At 40.9% G+C, this 17,073-nt stretch overlaps 1 protein-coding gene across 3 annotated transcripts in view; it reads left to right on the top strand.

The window, feature by feature from the left end:
- The window catches only part of SENP5 (SUMO specific peptidase 5), a 65,911-nt gene that overhangs the window by 29,575 nt on the left and 19,263 nt on the right, over nt 1-17,073 (top strand). For all 3 annotated transcript variants that reach the window (XM_012435054.2, XM_064366960.1, XM_064366959.1), the window contains exons 3-6: nt 4,115-4,220; nt 4,381-4,519; nt 4,826-4,873; nt 8,574-8,651. In XM_012435054.2, coding sequence (XP_012290477.1) covers nt 4,115-4,220; nt 4,381-4,519; nt 4,826-4,873; nt 8,574-8,651 — 371 coding nt within the window. The remainder of the gene's footprint in view (nt 1-4,114; nt 4,221-4,380; nt 4,520-4,825; nt 4,874-8,573; nt 8,652-17,073) is intronic.

Here is a 17,073-nt window from a genome sequence, read left to right as displayed (position 1 = left end):
GTCCCTTAGTATTTCCCAGCTTTTCACTTAAGTTTTGCACATTTCTTATGTTTGTTCTTTTTTTGTTTTTTTTTTCTTTTTGAGACAGAGTCTAGCTCTGTTGCCCAGGCTGGAGTGCAGTGGTGCTATCTTGGCTCACTGCAGCCTTCGCCCTCTGCCTCCTGGGTTCAAGTGATTCTCCTGCCTTAGGCGCCCAGCTAATTTTTGTATTTTTAGTAGAGACAGGGTTTCACTGTGTTGGCCTGGCTAGTCGTGAACTCCTGACCTTGTGATCCACTTGCCTCAGCCTCCCAAAGTGCCGAGATTATAACCATGAGCCACTGTGCCTGCCCCTTATGTTTGTTTTTAGATACTTTATACCTTTCTTATTGTTGATGGGCCCTTACTGAAGTATGTATTATTTATTTTATATTTTGTTGGAGAACCATGTGGTTGCATTTCTTGTGTGCATAACACAGTGAACTTCACTCCACATTCACAGTGGAATGTGACCCAGGTCAGTCATATCAAACGAAAACTGTCCAGTGTCCTTAGTTTAACATGATAGGTACTTTTAAGTTCTTTTTTTAAAAAATTATTTCTTTTTAATTTTTTTAATTAATTGTTTTTTTTGGTCTGGCTCTGTTGCTCAGGCTGGAGTGCCATGGTACAATCTTGGCTCGCTGCAATCTTTGCCTCCCAGGTTCAACCCATCCTTCCACCTCATCCTCCCAAGTAGCTGAGACTTTAGGCATGTGCCAGCACGCCTGGCTAATTTTTATAGTTTTTGAGAGTGGGGTCTCACTTTGTTGCCCAGACTGGTCTTGAACTCCTGAATTCAAGCAATCCTTCTGCCTCAGCCTCCCAAAGTGTTGGGATTACAGGCGTGAGCCACCGTGCCTGGCCAGGTACTTTAAATTCTAAAATAACACCTCAGGTTTTGTTTTTCTTTTGTATTTTTTAAATTTATTTTTCTGTCTTGATTGAGTTATATAGGTTTTGTTTTTCATATTACTTCCTTTTGTACTTGCAGAGGGCTCTATAATTTGAACTCTAGTTTTTGTTTGTTTTTTCCTAACATTTTACCCTTTGTTTCTTGGGTCAGTTTGAAATTTTAGTACTTTTGGAGTAAAACAGATTGTGTATACCAAGTGTATTTTTCCTTTTTTAGTTGATTCGTTTAGTGAAAGCAAGTGGGTGAAGAATGGTGGATTTAACTATCATTTTATAAAATCTGTTTCTGAGTAGTTCTTGGCCCACAGATATTAAAAAGGAAAGGTGAAGAACCAAGTTGTTTTTGTAGAGAAAAGATAACAGATATTTCTTGCTTTGGAAGCAGTATAGCGTAATAGTTAACAGCCCAGTTTCTGTAGTCACAGGACCTATAATCAGAATCTTAGTTCTACTGTATACTAGTTAAGTGCCCTTGGGGAGGTTACTTAACCTCTGTAAGCTTCTATTATCTCCATTTGATTGATTGAGACAAAGTCTTCCTCTGTCGCCCAGACTGGAGTGCAGTGGCATAATGTTGGTTCACCACAGCCTCTGCCTCCCGGGTTCAAGTGATTCTCCTGCCTCAGCCTCCTGAGTAGCTGAGATTACAGGCACGCCACCATGCCCAGATAATTTTTGTGTTTTTAGCACAGGCAGGGTTTCACCGTGTTGGCCAGGCTGGTCTTGAATTCTTGACTTCAGGTGATCTGCCCGCCTCAGCCTTCCAAAGTGCTGGAATTACAGCATCTGATCCAGTGTCTCTATTTATAAAGTAGGGATACTATCTTAATATACAGGGAAGCTATACGGACTAAATGAGATATACTAGTGCTTGTCTTATGATAAGCGTTCTTTAACTGTTGTTTTACTCTGGTCCCAGTGAGATAATGGTGTGTATAAGTGAGATATTGTCATTTAGAGTTCTTGAAGATCTTGCCCTGAAGGGTATTTCTGCCTAAGAAATCCATGCTTATCAGCTGAAAATGAAAATAAAGATACAGATAAGAGGAAAATGTGTAACAATTTAGAATCTCCATAATACTGCCACTAGAAATAACATTGTTAACAAGAGCACCATGTTACTAATTTGAAATTCAGATCCATATCCCATTGTGGGAGAAACTGCTTTCTTTCTTTCTTTCTTTTTTTTTTTTTTAGATAGAGTCTCGCTTTGTCACCCAGGCTGGAGTGCATGGTGTGATCTCGGCTCCCTGCAACCTCTGCTTCCCAGGTTCAAGTAGTTCTCTGCCTCAGCCTCCTGAGTAGCTGGGATTATAGGCGCCTGGCACCATGCCCGGCTAATTTTTGTATTTTACTAAATACAAAAGACGGGATTTCACCATCTTGGCCAGGCTGGTCTTGAACTCCTAACCTCATGATCCACCCGCCTCAGCCTCCCAAAGTATTGAGATTACAGGCCTGAGCCACTGCACCCACTGGAGAACTGCTTTCTTATTTGAGGAGCCTCAATCAAGGTTGTGGGGCCTAAAGTTTAATTTTTGTTGTTGTAGTTAGGGGTGTTATTTTTATATGAAATTTATTTCTTAAGTGCAGTTTCTCAAATATTGAGATTCCTTATCTTCCGTTGGGCCCATTCCCCAACGTAGACACAGGTTATGATTAGGAAACTGCAAGATGTGAAATAGCAAAAAATAGTGGCAAGTATATGGTCTGTTCCTAGTTTGGAAGCCCCAGATCTTTATCCCCTACCCTGATTAAGTTAACATGGAACTATCTTCCTGTCTACTGTATTTGCCTAACGCCTAGAGAAGAATGGATGTGAGAAAGCACCTCTTTTCTGTTTACTGTGCCTCGACCTTTGCTCTTATGTTAAGCCTTTAAAATTGAGAGCTACTCTAGGAGATTAACAAGAGGAAAAATAAATTTTCACTTCTTTGTCTGTCTCTTCCCCCATAAGAGATGAAACACTTCATTCCCAAGACACTCTTGTGATCTTTTCTGTCCTGTTTATGTCACTGCATAGTAGAGGCCATTCTTAGAGTTACAGAGGGAGCTGGTATGTGGCTAACAATCCTTATTTTTCCTGTCTTAACTCAGTAGACTTAACTGTCAGACTGATAGTTAGCTAGGTTGTTGCTTTGCCCATTCAGCATTGGTGAACAGCATGTCATGTGTGTACTTTTGTGAGCTCCTAAGCCTTGCCTCAGCATTTTTTTTTTTTTTGTATTTACTTAGAAATAATGTCCTGGGTTTATTTCCTGGGGCTTTTTTAGGTTCAGTGGATCATTCAGTGATATATAAGTACATATACATGTTACTCAAATTAACCTGAAAACTGTCCTATGATGTGGCCAAAAAGTCACCTTTAAATTTATTTCTTATCTTGGGAGGCTGGGGCGAGAGGATCCCTTGAGGCCAGAAGTTCAAGACCAGCCTGAACAACATAGCAAGACCCCATATAAAAAAAAAATTAAAAAATTAGCTGGGTATGGTTTTGTGGGTCTGTAGTCCCAGCTAGCATCCAAGCAGGAGGATGGCTTGAGCCCAGGAATTTGAGCCTGTAGTGAGCTATGATTGTGTTACTATGCCCCAGCCTGGATGACCCCATCTCCAAAAAAATTCCATTTACTGTCTTAAAATGTGCCTTACTAGCTGTTATCCAGTTGAGCTCACCCTACAGGGTTATTCGGTGTCATGACTATAATAACTCTTATCAAGTTGTATGATGATGTTCCTTGCTGATACTAAATTACACACCTTTACCAAGTAATAGAGTCACAATGATCTCATCAATTCTTATTGTGATTTTAAAACAATTCTTTTAGTTACCAAAAGGATAGACAAATATGACTATGTGATTAAGCCCTTTAGATTTCATGCTTTAAGAAACAGGATTCGTCTCCAAGGTTAAGCTATGGGAAGCTGTTAGTACCTATCCATTCCTTCTCTAACAAGCATCAGTAACTTAAAAATCTAATGTGAAATGATGCCTCACAGTATTTCTCTCTAGATTACAATGGTTAGAGTCTAATATATTTTTTTAACAAAAGACATAACTTCAAAAATATAGGTTAACTACTGTATGTGTTAAGTGCTGTGTATAGGTTAAGTGTTTGGAGAATGACACTACTGAAAATGGCTTGTTTTTCTATCTTAATTTGTCTTTCTTCCTTTATTTAAGGATTCCTAGATGAAGTTATGAAGAAGTATGGCAGTTTGGTTCCACTCAGTGAGAAAGAAGTCCTTGGAAGATTAAAAGATGTCTTTAATGAAGACTTTTCTAATAGGTATATAAATGATGCTAAAGTTAAGCCTTTGAAAATAAAATTGTTAGCGTATATGACTTTTCTCTTGATTTAAGGAAAAAAAAGAAGATACTTAGCAGTAAATTGAGAAGTACTAATTTTTTTTTTTTTTACCTTTTCTTTCAAAATCTTTCTGTTTCAGAAAACCCTTTATCAATAGAGAAATAACAAACTATCGGGCCAGACATCAAAAATGTAACTTCCGTATCTTCTATAATAAACACATGCTGGATATGGATGACCTGGCGACTCTGGATGGTCAGAACTGGCTGAATGACCAGGTTAGTATATTGTAGTTTGTCAATGTGGAGAAGTTGCAGAGGATGTTGGTCAATTAAATATAATCTCTGGTTTGGTCTCTCGGTTGTCTTTTGGAATCAAGGATTCTTTATTCTTTATTCATTACTTACTGACCTCAGGATCCAAATGGTTTGATTACTGCTGACAGTAATAATATATTATTCATTCTGATTGGGGTGTTCTGAATTGTATAGGGTTAGTAGCCTGGTTTTATTTATTTATTTTGTTTTTCTTTCTCCAACTTATTGGTAGAGATTGTAAGCTGGTTTTATGTTGACTTCTTATAGGTCATTAATATGTACGGTGAGCTGATAATGGATGCAGTCCCAGACAAAGTAAGTGAAAACCTTCCTCTTCTCCAGGAGAGAGTGTCCTTGTGTATTAAAAGGAGTAGTTTTGTTTTGTTTTTAAACTTGTTGTAAATATTTGACATTCCTTAATTTTTTTTTTTTTTTTTTTTTTGAGACGGAGTTTCACTCTTGTTACCCAGGCTGGAGTGCAATGGTGCGATCTCGGCTCACCGCAACCTCCATCTCCTGGGTTCAAGCAATTCTCCTGCCTCAGCCTCCCAAGTAGCTGGGACTACAGGCGTGTGCCACCATGCCCAGCTAATTTTTGTATTTTTTAGTAGAGACGGGGTTTCACCTTGTTGACCAGGATGGTCTAGATCTCTTGACCTCGTGATCCACCCGCCTTGGCCTCCCAAAGTGCTGGGATTATAGGCGTGAGCCACCCCGCCTGGCATTCCTTAAATTTTTAAAAAGGAGAATTCAGTTTTGTCTTGATCATGTACTGGGGTTGACCTTAAGTTCCATCAGATCACTTCTGCATAAGAAAATCACTGTGCAATTGTTTTTATTTGTGTTAATTTGTGTTAGGGTAGGTATGTTTGTTAATATCTGGAGAGGGCTTTTTGTTGTTGTTGTTTTTGGTGAGGAGATGTGCAAAATGGGAGTAGTTAAGCTTCTTACATTTGTTTATTTATTAAACTTTTTTTTTTTTTTGAGACAGAATCTTGCTCTGTCACCCATACTGGAGTGCAGTGGCATGATCTCGGCTCACTGCAACCTCCTCCTCCTTGGTTCAAGCGATTCTACTGCCTCAGCCTCCCGAGTAGCTGGGATTACAGGTGCTTACCACCATGCCTGGCTAATTTTTGTATTTTTAGTAGAGATGGGGTTTCACCATGTTGGCCAGGCTGGTCTCAAACTCCTGACCTCAGGTGATCTGCCTACCTCAGGCTCCCAAAGTGCTGGGATTACAGATGTGAGCCACCACACCTGGCCAGCTTTTAAAATTTAACCTAAAATCTTGCTCTCTTTAAAAAGTATTCATCTTTCACTTTTTCTTGGATAAATCTTTGATACTCAGTTCAAATACAGATTCAACCCTTATAAACTCTGTCTTAAGAGTTTTATTACATATCAAAATTATTTTTTTACTTATTGTATTTTTCTGAGTACACAAACACCTGATGGGTACAAAAATTTCCAAGTACTATATAAAACTTTTATAAATCTAATAAAGTAACAACTACTAAAAAATCAGATTCTGATACTGTTTATGAATATAGAAAATGTTTTATGACTTTCCACTTAAATTACAGATCTGTTATACATTTATAAATTGGAATCAAGACACTAATCTGCTAGATTCTCTATTGTCAAATTTTCTTAATCATCAGAAAGTTTAAACACATGGATTATCTTTAACATAAAAATATTAATTTCAGTGGTTTCATTTACCATCATTGTACATTTAATTCTAAACATTCATGGAGTCTAAAGGACACTTAACTAAGGCAGCAGTTCTCAAAGCATGGTCCCCATGCTAGCAGCATCAGTATCCCCTGAGAACTTACTAGAAATGCACGTTCTCAGACTCTAACCTAAACCTGCTGGAGGGTGGGGCCCACCGATCTGTGTTTTGACAAGCCCTCCAGATGACTCTGATGGACACCAAGTTTGAGAATCACTGCTGTAGAGACAGCTACTATAAGCTCTTATTTATTTATTTATTATTTGAGACAGAGTCTTGCTCTGTCGCCCAGGCTGGAGTGCAATGGCATGATCTTGGCTCACTGCAGCCTCTGCCTCCCAGGTTCAAGCAGTTCTTCTACCTCAGCCTCCCTAGTAGCTGCGATTACAGGCACCCGCCATCATGCCTGGCAAATTTTTTTGTATTTTTATAAAGACAGGGTTTCACCATGTTAGCCAGGCTGCTCTTGAACTCCTGACCTCAGATGATCTGCCTGCCTCAGCCTCCCAAAGTGTTGGGATTATAGGCGTGAGCCACTGTGCCAGCCTAATTAAAATTAAAAAAAAAAAAAACTTTGTTTGTTTATTTATTTATTTATTTTGAGATGGAGTGTCGCTCTCGTTGCCCAGGCTGGAGTGCAATGGCATGATCTCGGCTCACTGCAACCTCCACCTCCCAGGTTAAAGCGATTCTCCTGCCTCAGCCTTCTGAGTAGCTGGGATTACAGGTCTGCACCACCACGCCCAGCTAATTTTTTGTATTTTTAGTAGAGACAGGATTTCTCCATGTTGGTCAGGCTGGTCTCTAACTTCTGACCTCAAGTGATCCACCCGCCTCGGCCTCCCAGAGTGCTGGGATTACAGACATGAGCCACTGCGCCTGGCAAAAAACTGTTTTTAGAGACAGGGTCTTGCTCTGTCACCCAGGCTGGAGTGTAGTGGTGCAGTCGTAGCTCACTGCCCCCTTAAACTCCTGGGCTCGAGCAATCCTCTCACCTTAGTCTCCCAAGTAGCTGGGACTACAGGCATATGCCACTATACCCTGCTAATTTATTTTTATTTTTGGTAGAGCCAGGAGTCTTGTTATGTTCCCCAGGCTAGCTTGAACTCTGGGCCTAAAGTAATCCTCTCACCTCTGCCTCTCAATATGCTGGAATTAGAGATGTGAACTACTATGTCTGACAGCTCTTTTTATCTGTATGTTAAGCTGCATGGCTATCAAAAGAATATGCATCAGAATCATCTGAAAGGTTTATAAAACCAGATTACTGGACCCTGCCTTTGGAGTTTCTGCTTTAATAGGTCTGGGATGAGGCCTGATAATTCAAATTTCTAACGAGTTCCTAGGTGATATTGACACTACTGGTCTGGTGACTACACTCTGAGAACCACAGAGCTAAGGGAACAGGTTTATCATTTCAAGTTACTGAATGAGCACTTTAAGACCACAACATGTTTACCATCTCAGATGAGCTGATATGCTGCTTAGTTATAAGCCAGAAATTCAAAGCCAACAATGCAAGACCTGATACTCTGTACAGCCAAGGTAATTCTGTGGTACTAGAAATAATCATGCGAAGCCCTTTTTATAGTTAACTCTAACAACAGGAGTCTCTAAATCCATCTCCTTCACATGGAGTTAGTTTTGTAATCCATCTCCTGTGAGTTCCAGGTAATCCTTACCTCATTTTTTCATAGCCTCTTTCAACTCTTATCACCTGGTTTGGAGAGATTTGTCAGGTTGCTTCTCTACTTGATTGAATTCAGGTAATCTGTTTACTGCCTCATTCCAAATCTGACTATATAGACCACAGCTGTAAGGTCATTCCAATAAAAATTTGAAACAGCATTTTCTGTAAACCTATAATGTATTTTCTATATTTTGATTATTATTATTTTTTTTTTGAGGCAGAGTTTCGCTCTTGCCCAGGCTGGAGTGCAGTGGCATGATCTCAGCTTACTGCAACCTCTGCCTCCTGGGTTCAATAGATTCTTCTACCTCAGCCCCCCAAGTAGCTAGGATTACAGGTGCCCGCCATCATGCCCAGCTAATTTTTGTATTTTTAGTAGAGACAGTGTCTCACCATGTTGGCCGTCTGGTCTCAAACTCCTGACCTCAAATAATCCACCCGCCACCTCGATCGTTGTCTTTAAGAAGAAATGTTTCCTTCCCTTTTGTCTGCTTTACATTCAAACATTTAAAAATCTCTTTCTTTTGAAGTTAAATCTGGGCACAGCCTAGTATAATCTGGTTGCTTGTATTTGTTGTCTGTTCTAGGTTCACTTCTTCAACAGCTTTTTTCATAGACAGCTGGTAACCAAAGGATATAATGGAGTAAAAAGATGGACTAAAAAGGTATCCTCTTTATTTCTTCTTTATTCTAAATTTGGAATGCAGATGATAAGCCACTTTGTGTGGAAGGATAAGAACTTTAATGCCAATTTGATGTTAAGTAGAAATAGACTCTTTAATGTGAGAAGTTTTAAAATTGTTTATTTTAAATCTTACTGTTTGAAAGACCTTAATTGCCTCCTGGTCCCAATTATAGTGGTAGAACAGTGGAATGATAAAGAAAGAGCTGCCATCATTTGGTTATCTGGTGGGCTGGTCAGCAGATAGCAGAGGCTTTCAAAATTTTTTGCCAGTGCTGGGCACGGTGCCTCACACCTGTAGTCCCAGCTACATGTGATGCTGAGACCAGAGGATCACTGGAGCCCAAGCATTTCAGGCCAACTTGGGCAGCATAGCCAGATCCTGTCTCTTCAAATGTTAACTGATCCGTCACGAGAAATAATTTTTATATCACAATCTATACATAAAATCATATATATACAAGTAATTGCAAGACTTTCCAAAACCACATACCTAATTTACTATGTATGATGTACTCTAATCAGAGAGTGATAAGTGCTATTTGCTATGGAAACATTAGAACATAGTATGAGAATACAAGGTAATTAGGATAGGGTAGCAGGAGGGAGGCGGAAGATGGGCTAGTTCTTTTAGATAGGCTTATAAGGAAAGGCCTGTTTGAAGAGGTCACATTTCACTGAAAACTTAGTGGTGAGAAGGACCAGCCATGTGAAGATCAGAGGAGCATTCTAGGTAGATGGAACAGTAAATGTTAAAGGCCCTGAAGCAGAAGTGAGCTTGGTATGTTGGAGTGTTACACACATGAGATCAGGGATGTAGGCAGGGATTGAGTCATGTGGGGCCATGTAGGCCCTGGTAAAGAGTTTGGATGATGAGGGCAATTTGAAGACATTAGGGAGTTTAGGCTGGGCGTGCTGACTCACGCCTGTAATCCTAGTCTTAGACTTCTCACCGAGTTCAATGAGGAAACAGAGACCGGAGTGAGGAAATTAAAAGCCAATTTATTCGGCTCCCGGGCGAGGTTCTCTGGTCCGGGAAGGGGCCAGAGAAGTCGCGCTTCTCTTCTTGCAGCGCGGGGTTTTATAGGGAATAGAGGTAGCTGATTGACTACGGGGGAAACAAAGACGAGGTAGTTCTATTGGTTATTAAAAGACTGGAGACGGGCTAGGTGAACAAAGCGGGGGCATTTCCATTGGGTATAAAGGGAGTGAGCACCGACGAGGGGCTGGCCAAGAACGTACGGGGGGCTACTATAGGGCAGGTTCTTGGCGGGCTTTTTCAAAATTTCTGGCGGGTGCAGGGCTGAGATTGGAATGCGGAAATGGGAAAGGGGGAGTCCGCGTGGAGAGGGCAAATGCTGAGCAATGCGCTCAGAATGATGACGTAGTTTTTAGGCGCAGAGAGAAAGAGCGGGGAGGCGTGTCCACTCGGCTCCCAAGGAGGCACCGGCCTTACACCTAGCACTTTGGGAGGCTGAGGTGGGCAGATCACTGGAGATCAGCTCGGCCAATGTGACAAAACCCTGTCTCTACTCAAAATACAAAAATTAGCCGGGCATGGTGGTGCACGCCTGTAATCCCAGCTACTTGGGAGGCTGAGATGGGAGAATTGCTTGAACATGGGAGGTGGAGGTTGCAGTGAGCCAAGATCACACTACTGCACTCCAGTGTGGGTGACAGAGCAGACTCCATCTCAAAAGAAAAATAAATAAAAAATAAAAATGAAGACATTAGAGAGTTTAAACAGCAGGTGAAGGGTGTGTGTGAGTGTGTGTGTGTGTGAATGATAGATAAGTTTGTCCTTAGCAGCATTCCTTCATTCATTCATTAAACAGTTAAGTACCTGCTGTGTGCCTATATGGAAAAGCTGTTTTTTCCTCTGCTGTCACACCACAATAGTCAGCACAGAAGACCAAAGCAAGCAAGCAGTTCTGCAGCAAACACTGGCTGTTGCCCTCTAATTCAGTTAAAATGCTATCTACTTGGAGACAGTGCCACATCCCACAGGCTGAGGGCTTATGCCTCAAGAGTGCCCCCCACCCACTTCAGACACCAGTTGCAAGTCCAGGCTTCTGAAACTTCTGACCAATGGGCTTCAAGTGAGGGTTCCAACGCTCTCCTCCTTGAGTTTGATTAATTTGCTAGAGCAGTTCACAGAACTCAGGGAAGTTCTTACCTACATTTAGCCGTTTATTATAAAGGGTATTACAAAGGATATGGATGAAGAGATGCATGGGAAGAGATGTAGGGGAGCGGCCACAGGGAATCTCCATGACCTCCCCAGGCACACTACCCTCCAGGAACCTCCACATATTTAGTATCTGGAAGCTCTCCCAGTGCAGTCCTTTTCATTTTTTATGGAGGCTTCATTGTATAGGAAATTGACTAAACCACTGGCCATTGGTTAACCTTTAGTTCCTCTTCCCTTCCCAGTGGTTGAGGGGTTGGGTAGGGCTGAAAGTCACAATCTTCTAATTCTGCCTTGCTCTTTCTGGTGACCAGCCCCTATCCTAAAGCTACCTAGGAGTTGCCAGCCATCAGCTAATCATTAACATACAAAAAGACATCACTGACATCGCTTTGGACTGGGTGTGGTGGTTCACACCTGTAATCCTAACACTTTGGGAGGCCCAGGCGGGCATATCACTTGAGGTCAGAAGTTCTAAACTAGCCTGGCCAACATGGTGAAATTTCGTCTCTACTAAAAATACAAAAATTAGCTGGGCGTGGTGGCACACGCCTATACTCTCAGCTACTCAGGAGACTGAGGCAGGAGAATCGCTTGAACCCAGGAGGTGGAGGTTGCAGTGAGCTGAGATTATGCCACTGCACTCCAGCCTGGGTGACAGAGCAAGACTCTGTCTCAAAAAAAAAAAACAAAAAACAAAAAACATCATTTTGGAAATTTCAAGGACTTTAGGAGTTGTATGCCAGGAAACGAGATCAAAGACCAAATTTATTACTTTACAGTGTCATAGTGCCAGACATATGGCAAATTGATAAAGTGGTAAGTAAAACAATATTAGAGACATTTCGTGTCGTTGTTTGTTTAGTGGGTACAAAGAAAAGTACTGGATACTATGGGAGTGTCTTGGAGTAGGGGTTTGGTTAATCTAGCCTGAGAATAAGGGAATGTTTCTCATAGGAAGTAATTAAGCAGAAATGTCAAAGTTGAATACAAGTTGATTAGGAATATGTGAGACATTATAGACAGAAGGAATAAGTATCTGATAGAAGAATGGGAAAAGGCTGTGTAGCTGAAATACAGAGAGCAAAAAGGAAAGTGGCATGAAGTGCATCTGATCCGGAGATAACAGGGCCTTGAGGTTTGTGTTTTGGATTTTATCCTAAATGTAATAGGAAACCATTATAGGGTTTTAGGTGACATTATCTACTTTGTAGTCTTTGTTCTAACAGTACTGAAGAAGATGGATGTGTGTGGGAGCAAAGTTGATGTGGGTAGAACAGGAGACTATTTCAGATTCATGGTGCTTTGAACTAGAATGATAGCAGGAGAAATGGAAGATGAGTGTGATGTAGGAAGTAAAATTAACAGGACTTGGTGATAAGTTGGTTATGGAGATGAAGGACAAGGAAGTGTGAAAGATAACTTCCAAGTGTGTGACTTGTATGACTGGATGGCCTATGGTTGTATTTACATTAGAAAAATGTAGGACGAGTGGTAGGGGATTCAAATTAAAAATGTACATCCATATAATTGGATGCTACTTAAGCAGGAAAAGCTATGTAGATAATGAACAATGATTATATTCCATTTGGGGTGGGGAAAATTACAAGCAGTGTGGGCAGAAAATATACCTTCATGGAAAAATATCTGAATGATAAACATGAGAGTAAAAGAATAAAGTCAAATATGTGAGTTATTTCATTAAATAGTAATAAACTAAATTATTCCCTCCTCTAGATCAGGGGTGTTCAATCTTTCAGCTTCTATGAGCCACATTGGCAGAAGAAGAGTTGTCTTGGGCCACACATAAAATGCACCAATGCTAACAATAGCTGATGAGCTAAAAAAAAAAAATTATAAAAAAACTCATAATGTTTTAAGAAAGTTTATGAATTTGTGTTTGGCTGCATTCAAAGCCATCCTGGACTATATGCTGCCTGTGGGCTGCGGATTGGACAAGCTTGAGCTAGATCCTTTCAGATTGGGTTAAGTAAAAAGAGCCCAGCTATATACTGGATATGAGAAATAAACATAAAATAATATGAAAAACAAAGGTTGGAAATGGCATGACATTTAAAGAGGTACTAGGCTGGGTGCTGTCTCACATCTGTAATCCCAACACTTTGGGAGGCCTAAAATTATCATAAGTGGAAGGATAGCTTGAGCCCAAGAGTTTGAAACCAGCCTAGGCAACCAAATGAGACCCTGTTTCTATAAAACATTTTTAAAAATTAGCTGGCCATGGTGGCAGCCTGTGGTCCTAGCTATCCAGAAGGCTAAAGTTTGCGTGTGGTACCGGCTATCCAGAAGGCTGAAGTGGGAGGATCGCTTGAGCCTGGGAGGTAGAGGCTGCAGTGAGCCCTGATCACACCACTGTACTCCTACCTGGGTGACAGATTGAGACCTTGTCTCAACTTAAAAAAAAAAAAAAGGCAACTACATAAAAATTGAACGCCGGGCGCGGTGGCTCACGCCTGTAATTCCAGCACTTTGGGAGGCTGAGGCGGGTGGATCACGAGGTCAAGAGATCTAGACCATCCTGGTCAACATGGTGAAACCCCGTCTCTACTAAAAAAAAAATACAAAAAATTAGGTGGGCATGGTGGCGCGTGCCTGTAATCCCAGCTACTCAGGAGGCTGAGGCAGGAGAATTGCCTGAACCCAGGAGGTGGAGGTTGCGGTGAGCCGAGATCGCGCCATTGCACTCCAGCCTGGGTAACAAGAGCGAAACTCCGTCTCAAAAAAAAAAAAAAAAAAAAAAAATTGAACAACTTGTTCCTGAATAACTCCTGGGTAAATAACAAAATTAAGGCAGAAATCAAGTTCTTCGAAACCAATGAGAATGAAGAGACAGTGTCACAGAATCTCTGGGACACAGCTAAAGCAGCAATAAGAGGTAAATTTATAGCACTAAATGCCCATATCAGAAAGCTGGAAAGATCTCAAGTTGACATCCTAACATCACCAGTAAAAGAACTAGAGAAGTGACTGGGCATGGTGGCTTATGCCTGTAATCCCAACAAATCACCTGAGGTCAAGAGTTCGAGACCAGCCTGACCAACATGGAGAAACCCTATCTCTAGTAAAAATACAGAATTAGCCGGGCATTGTGGCACATGCCTGTAATCCCAGCTACTCAGGAGGTTGAGGCAGGAGAATCGCTTGAACCTGGGAGGCAGAGGTTGTGGTGAGCCCAGATCACACCATTGCGCTCCAGCCTGGGGAACAAGAGTGAAACTCTATCAAATAAACTAGAGAAGCAAGAGCAAACAAATCCAAAAGCTAGCAGAAGACAAGAAATAACTAAGATCAGAGCAGAACTGAAGGAGACAGAGACCTAAAAAACCCTTTTAAAAAATTAATGAATCCAGGAGCTGGTTTTTTGAAAAAGTTAACAAAATAGACCTCTAACTAGACTAATAAAGAAGAAAAGAGAGAAGAATCAAATAGACACAACAAAAAATGATAAAGGGTGTATCACTACAGACCCCACAGAAATATACAAACTACCATCAGAGAATACTATGAACACCTCTATACAAATAAACTACAAAATCTAGAAGAAATGGATGAATTCGTGGACACATACACCTTCCCAAGACTAAACCAGGAAGAAGTCAAATCCCTGAATAAACCAATAACAAGGTCTGAAATTGAAGCAGTAATTATAACCTACCAACCACAAAAATCCCAGGAACAGACTGAATCACAGCCAAATTCTGTCAGAGGTACAAAGAAGAGCTGGTACCATTCCTTCTGAAACTATTCCAAACAATTGAAAAGGAGGGACTCCTCCCTCACTCATTTTATGAGGCCAGCACTTGGCAGAGACACAACAAAAAAGAAAACTTTAGGCCAATTTCCCTGATGAACATCAGTGCAAAAGTCCTCAATAAAATACTGGCAAACTGAATCCAGCAGCAGGTTAAAAAACTTATCCACCACGATCAAGTGGGCTTCATCCCTGGGATGCAAGGCTGGTTCAACATAGGCAAATCAGTAAAGAATCCATCACATAAACAGAACCAATGACAAAAACTACATGATTATCTCAATAGATGCAGAAAAGACCTTTGATAAAATTCAACATCCCTTAATTTTAAAACTCTCAATAAACTAGATACTGATTGAACATATCTCAAAATAATAAGAGCTATTTATGACAAACCCATAGCCAATGTCAATGGGCAAAAGCTGGAAGCATTCCCTTTGAAAACTGGCACAAGACAAGGATGCCCTCTCTCACCACCACTTCTGTTCAACATAGTATTGGAAGTTCTGGCCAGGGCAATCAGGCAAGAGCAAGAAATAAAGGTATGCAGATAGGAAGAGAGGAAGTCAAATTGTCTCTGTTTGCAGATGGCATGATTCCATATTTAGAAAATCCATTGTCTCAGCCCCAAAACTCAAGTTGATAAGCAACTTCAGCAAAATCTCGGGATACAAAATCAATGTGCAAAAATCACAAGTGTTCCTATACACCAGCAGTGGACAAGCAGAGACCCAAATCATGAATGAACCCCATTCACGATTGCTACAAAGAGAAATATGTAGGAATACAGCTTACAAGGGATGTAAAGGACCTCTTCAAGGAGAACTACAAACCACTGTTCAAGGAAATAAGAGAGGACACAAACAAATGGAAACATATTCCATCCTCATGAATAGGAAGAATCAATATTGTGCAAATGGCCATACTGCCCAAAGTGATTTATAGATTCAGTGCTATTCCCATCAAACTACCACTGGCATTCTTCACAAAATTAGAAAAAATGACTCTAAAATTCATATGGAAGAAAAAAACCTGTATAGCCAAGATAATCCTAAGCAAAAAGACCAAAGCTAGAGTCATCACATCACCTGACTTCAAACTATACTACAAGGCTGCAGTAGCCAAAACAGCATGGTACTGGTACCAAGACAGACTGCTACCGATGGAACAGAACAGAGACCTCAGAAATAACACCTTATATCTACAACCATCTGATCTCAGACAGATCTGACAAAAGCAATGGGGAAAGGATTCCCTATTTAATAAATGGTGCTGGGAAAACGGGCTAGCCATATGCAGAAAACTGAAACTGGACCCCTTCCTTACACCTTACACAAAAATTAACTCAAGATGGATTAAAGACTTAGATGTAAAACCCAAAACCATAAAAATCCTAGAAGAAAACCTAGGCATTATTACCATGGACAGACTTCATGACTAAAACACCAAAAGCAATGGCAACAAAAGCCAAAATAGACAAAAGGGATCTAATTAAAGAGCTTCGGCACAGCAAAGGAAACTATCATTAGAGTGAACAGGCAACCTACAGAATGGGAGAAATTTTTTGCAATCTACCCACCTGACAAAGGTGTAATATCCAGAACCTACAAGGGACTTAAACAGATTTACAAGAAGAAAACCCCATCAAAAAGTGGGCAGAGGATATGAACAGACATTTTGAAATGTCTTCAAAAGAAGACATTTATGCCTGTAGTCCCAGCTATTCGGGAGGCAGAGACAGGAGAATTTCTTGAACCTGGGAGGTGGAGTTGCAGTGAGCTGAGATCACATTACTGTACTCCAGTCTGGGCGACAGAGTGAGACTTTGTCTCAAAAAAATAAAAAGGAAGAAGTATGTGACCAAATAATGTATGAAGAAAGCTCATTGACTGGGCACAGTGGCTTCCATCTGTAATCCCAGCACTTTGGGAGGCTGAGGCGGGTGGATCACCTGAGGTCAGGAGTTTGAGACCAGCCTGGCCACATGGTGAAATCCCATCTTTACTAAAAAATTAAAAAATATTAGCTGAGCATGGTGGTGGGAGCTTGTAATCCCAGCTACTCAGGAGGCCGAGGCAGGAGAATCGCTTGAATCCGAGAGGCAGAGGCTGCAGAGAGCCGAAATCGCGCCATTGCACTCCAGCCTGGGCAGCAAAAGTGAGACTCCATCTCAAAAAAAAAAAAAAAAAAAAAAAAAAAAACAGAACAGAAAAAGTTTTTTCTGTTCTGTTTTTTTTCTTTTTGAGATGGAGTCTCGCTCTGTCTCCCAGGCTCTAGTGCAGTAGTGCAATCTTGGTTCAAGCAATTCTCCTGTCTTCAGCCTCCCGAGTAGCTGGACTACAGATGCATACTGCCACATCCAGCAGTGCGTGCTAATTTTTGGTATTTTTAGTAGAGACAGAGTTTCACCATATTGGTCAGGCTAGTCTCGAACTCGTGACCTCA

This window comes from Aotus nancymaae, unplaced genomic scaffold, assembly GCF_030222135.1.
Source record: "Aotus nancymaae isolate 86718 unplaced genomic scaffold, 86718_ANA_hifiasm-v0.15.2.pri h1tg000067l, whole genome shotgun sequence".
NCBI classification, from domain to species: domain Eukaryota; kingdom Metazoa; phylum Chordata; class Mammalia; order Primates; family Aotidae; genus Aotus; species Aotus nancymaae.
This window is presented reverse-complemented; position numbering and strand designations above follow the sequence as displayed.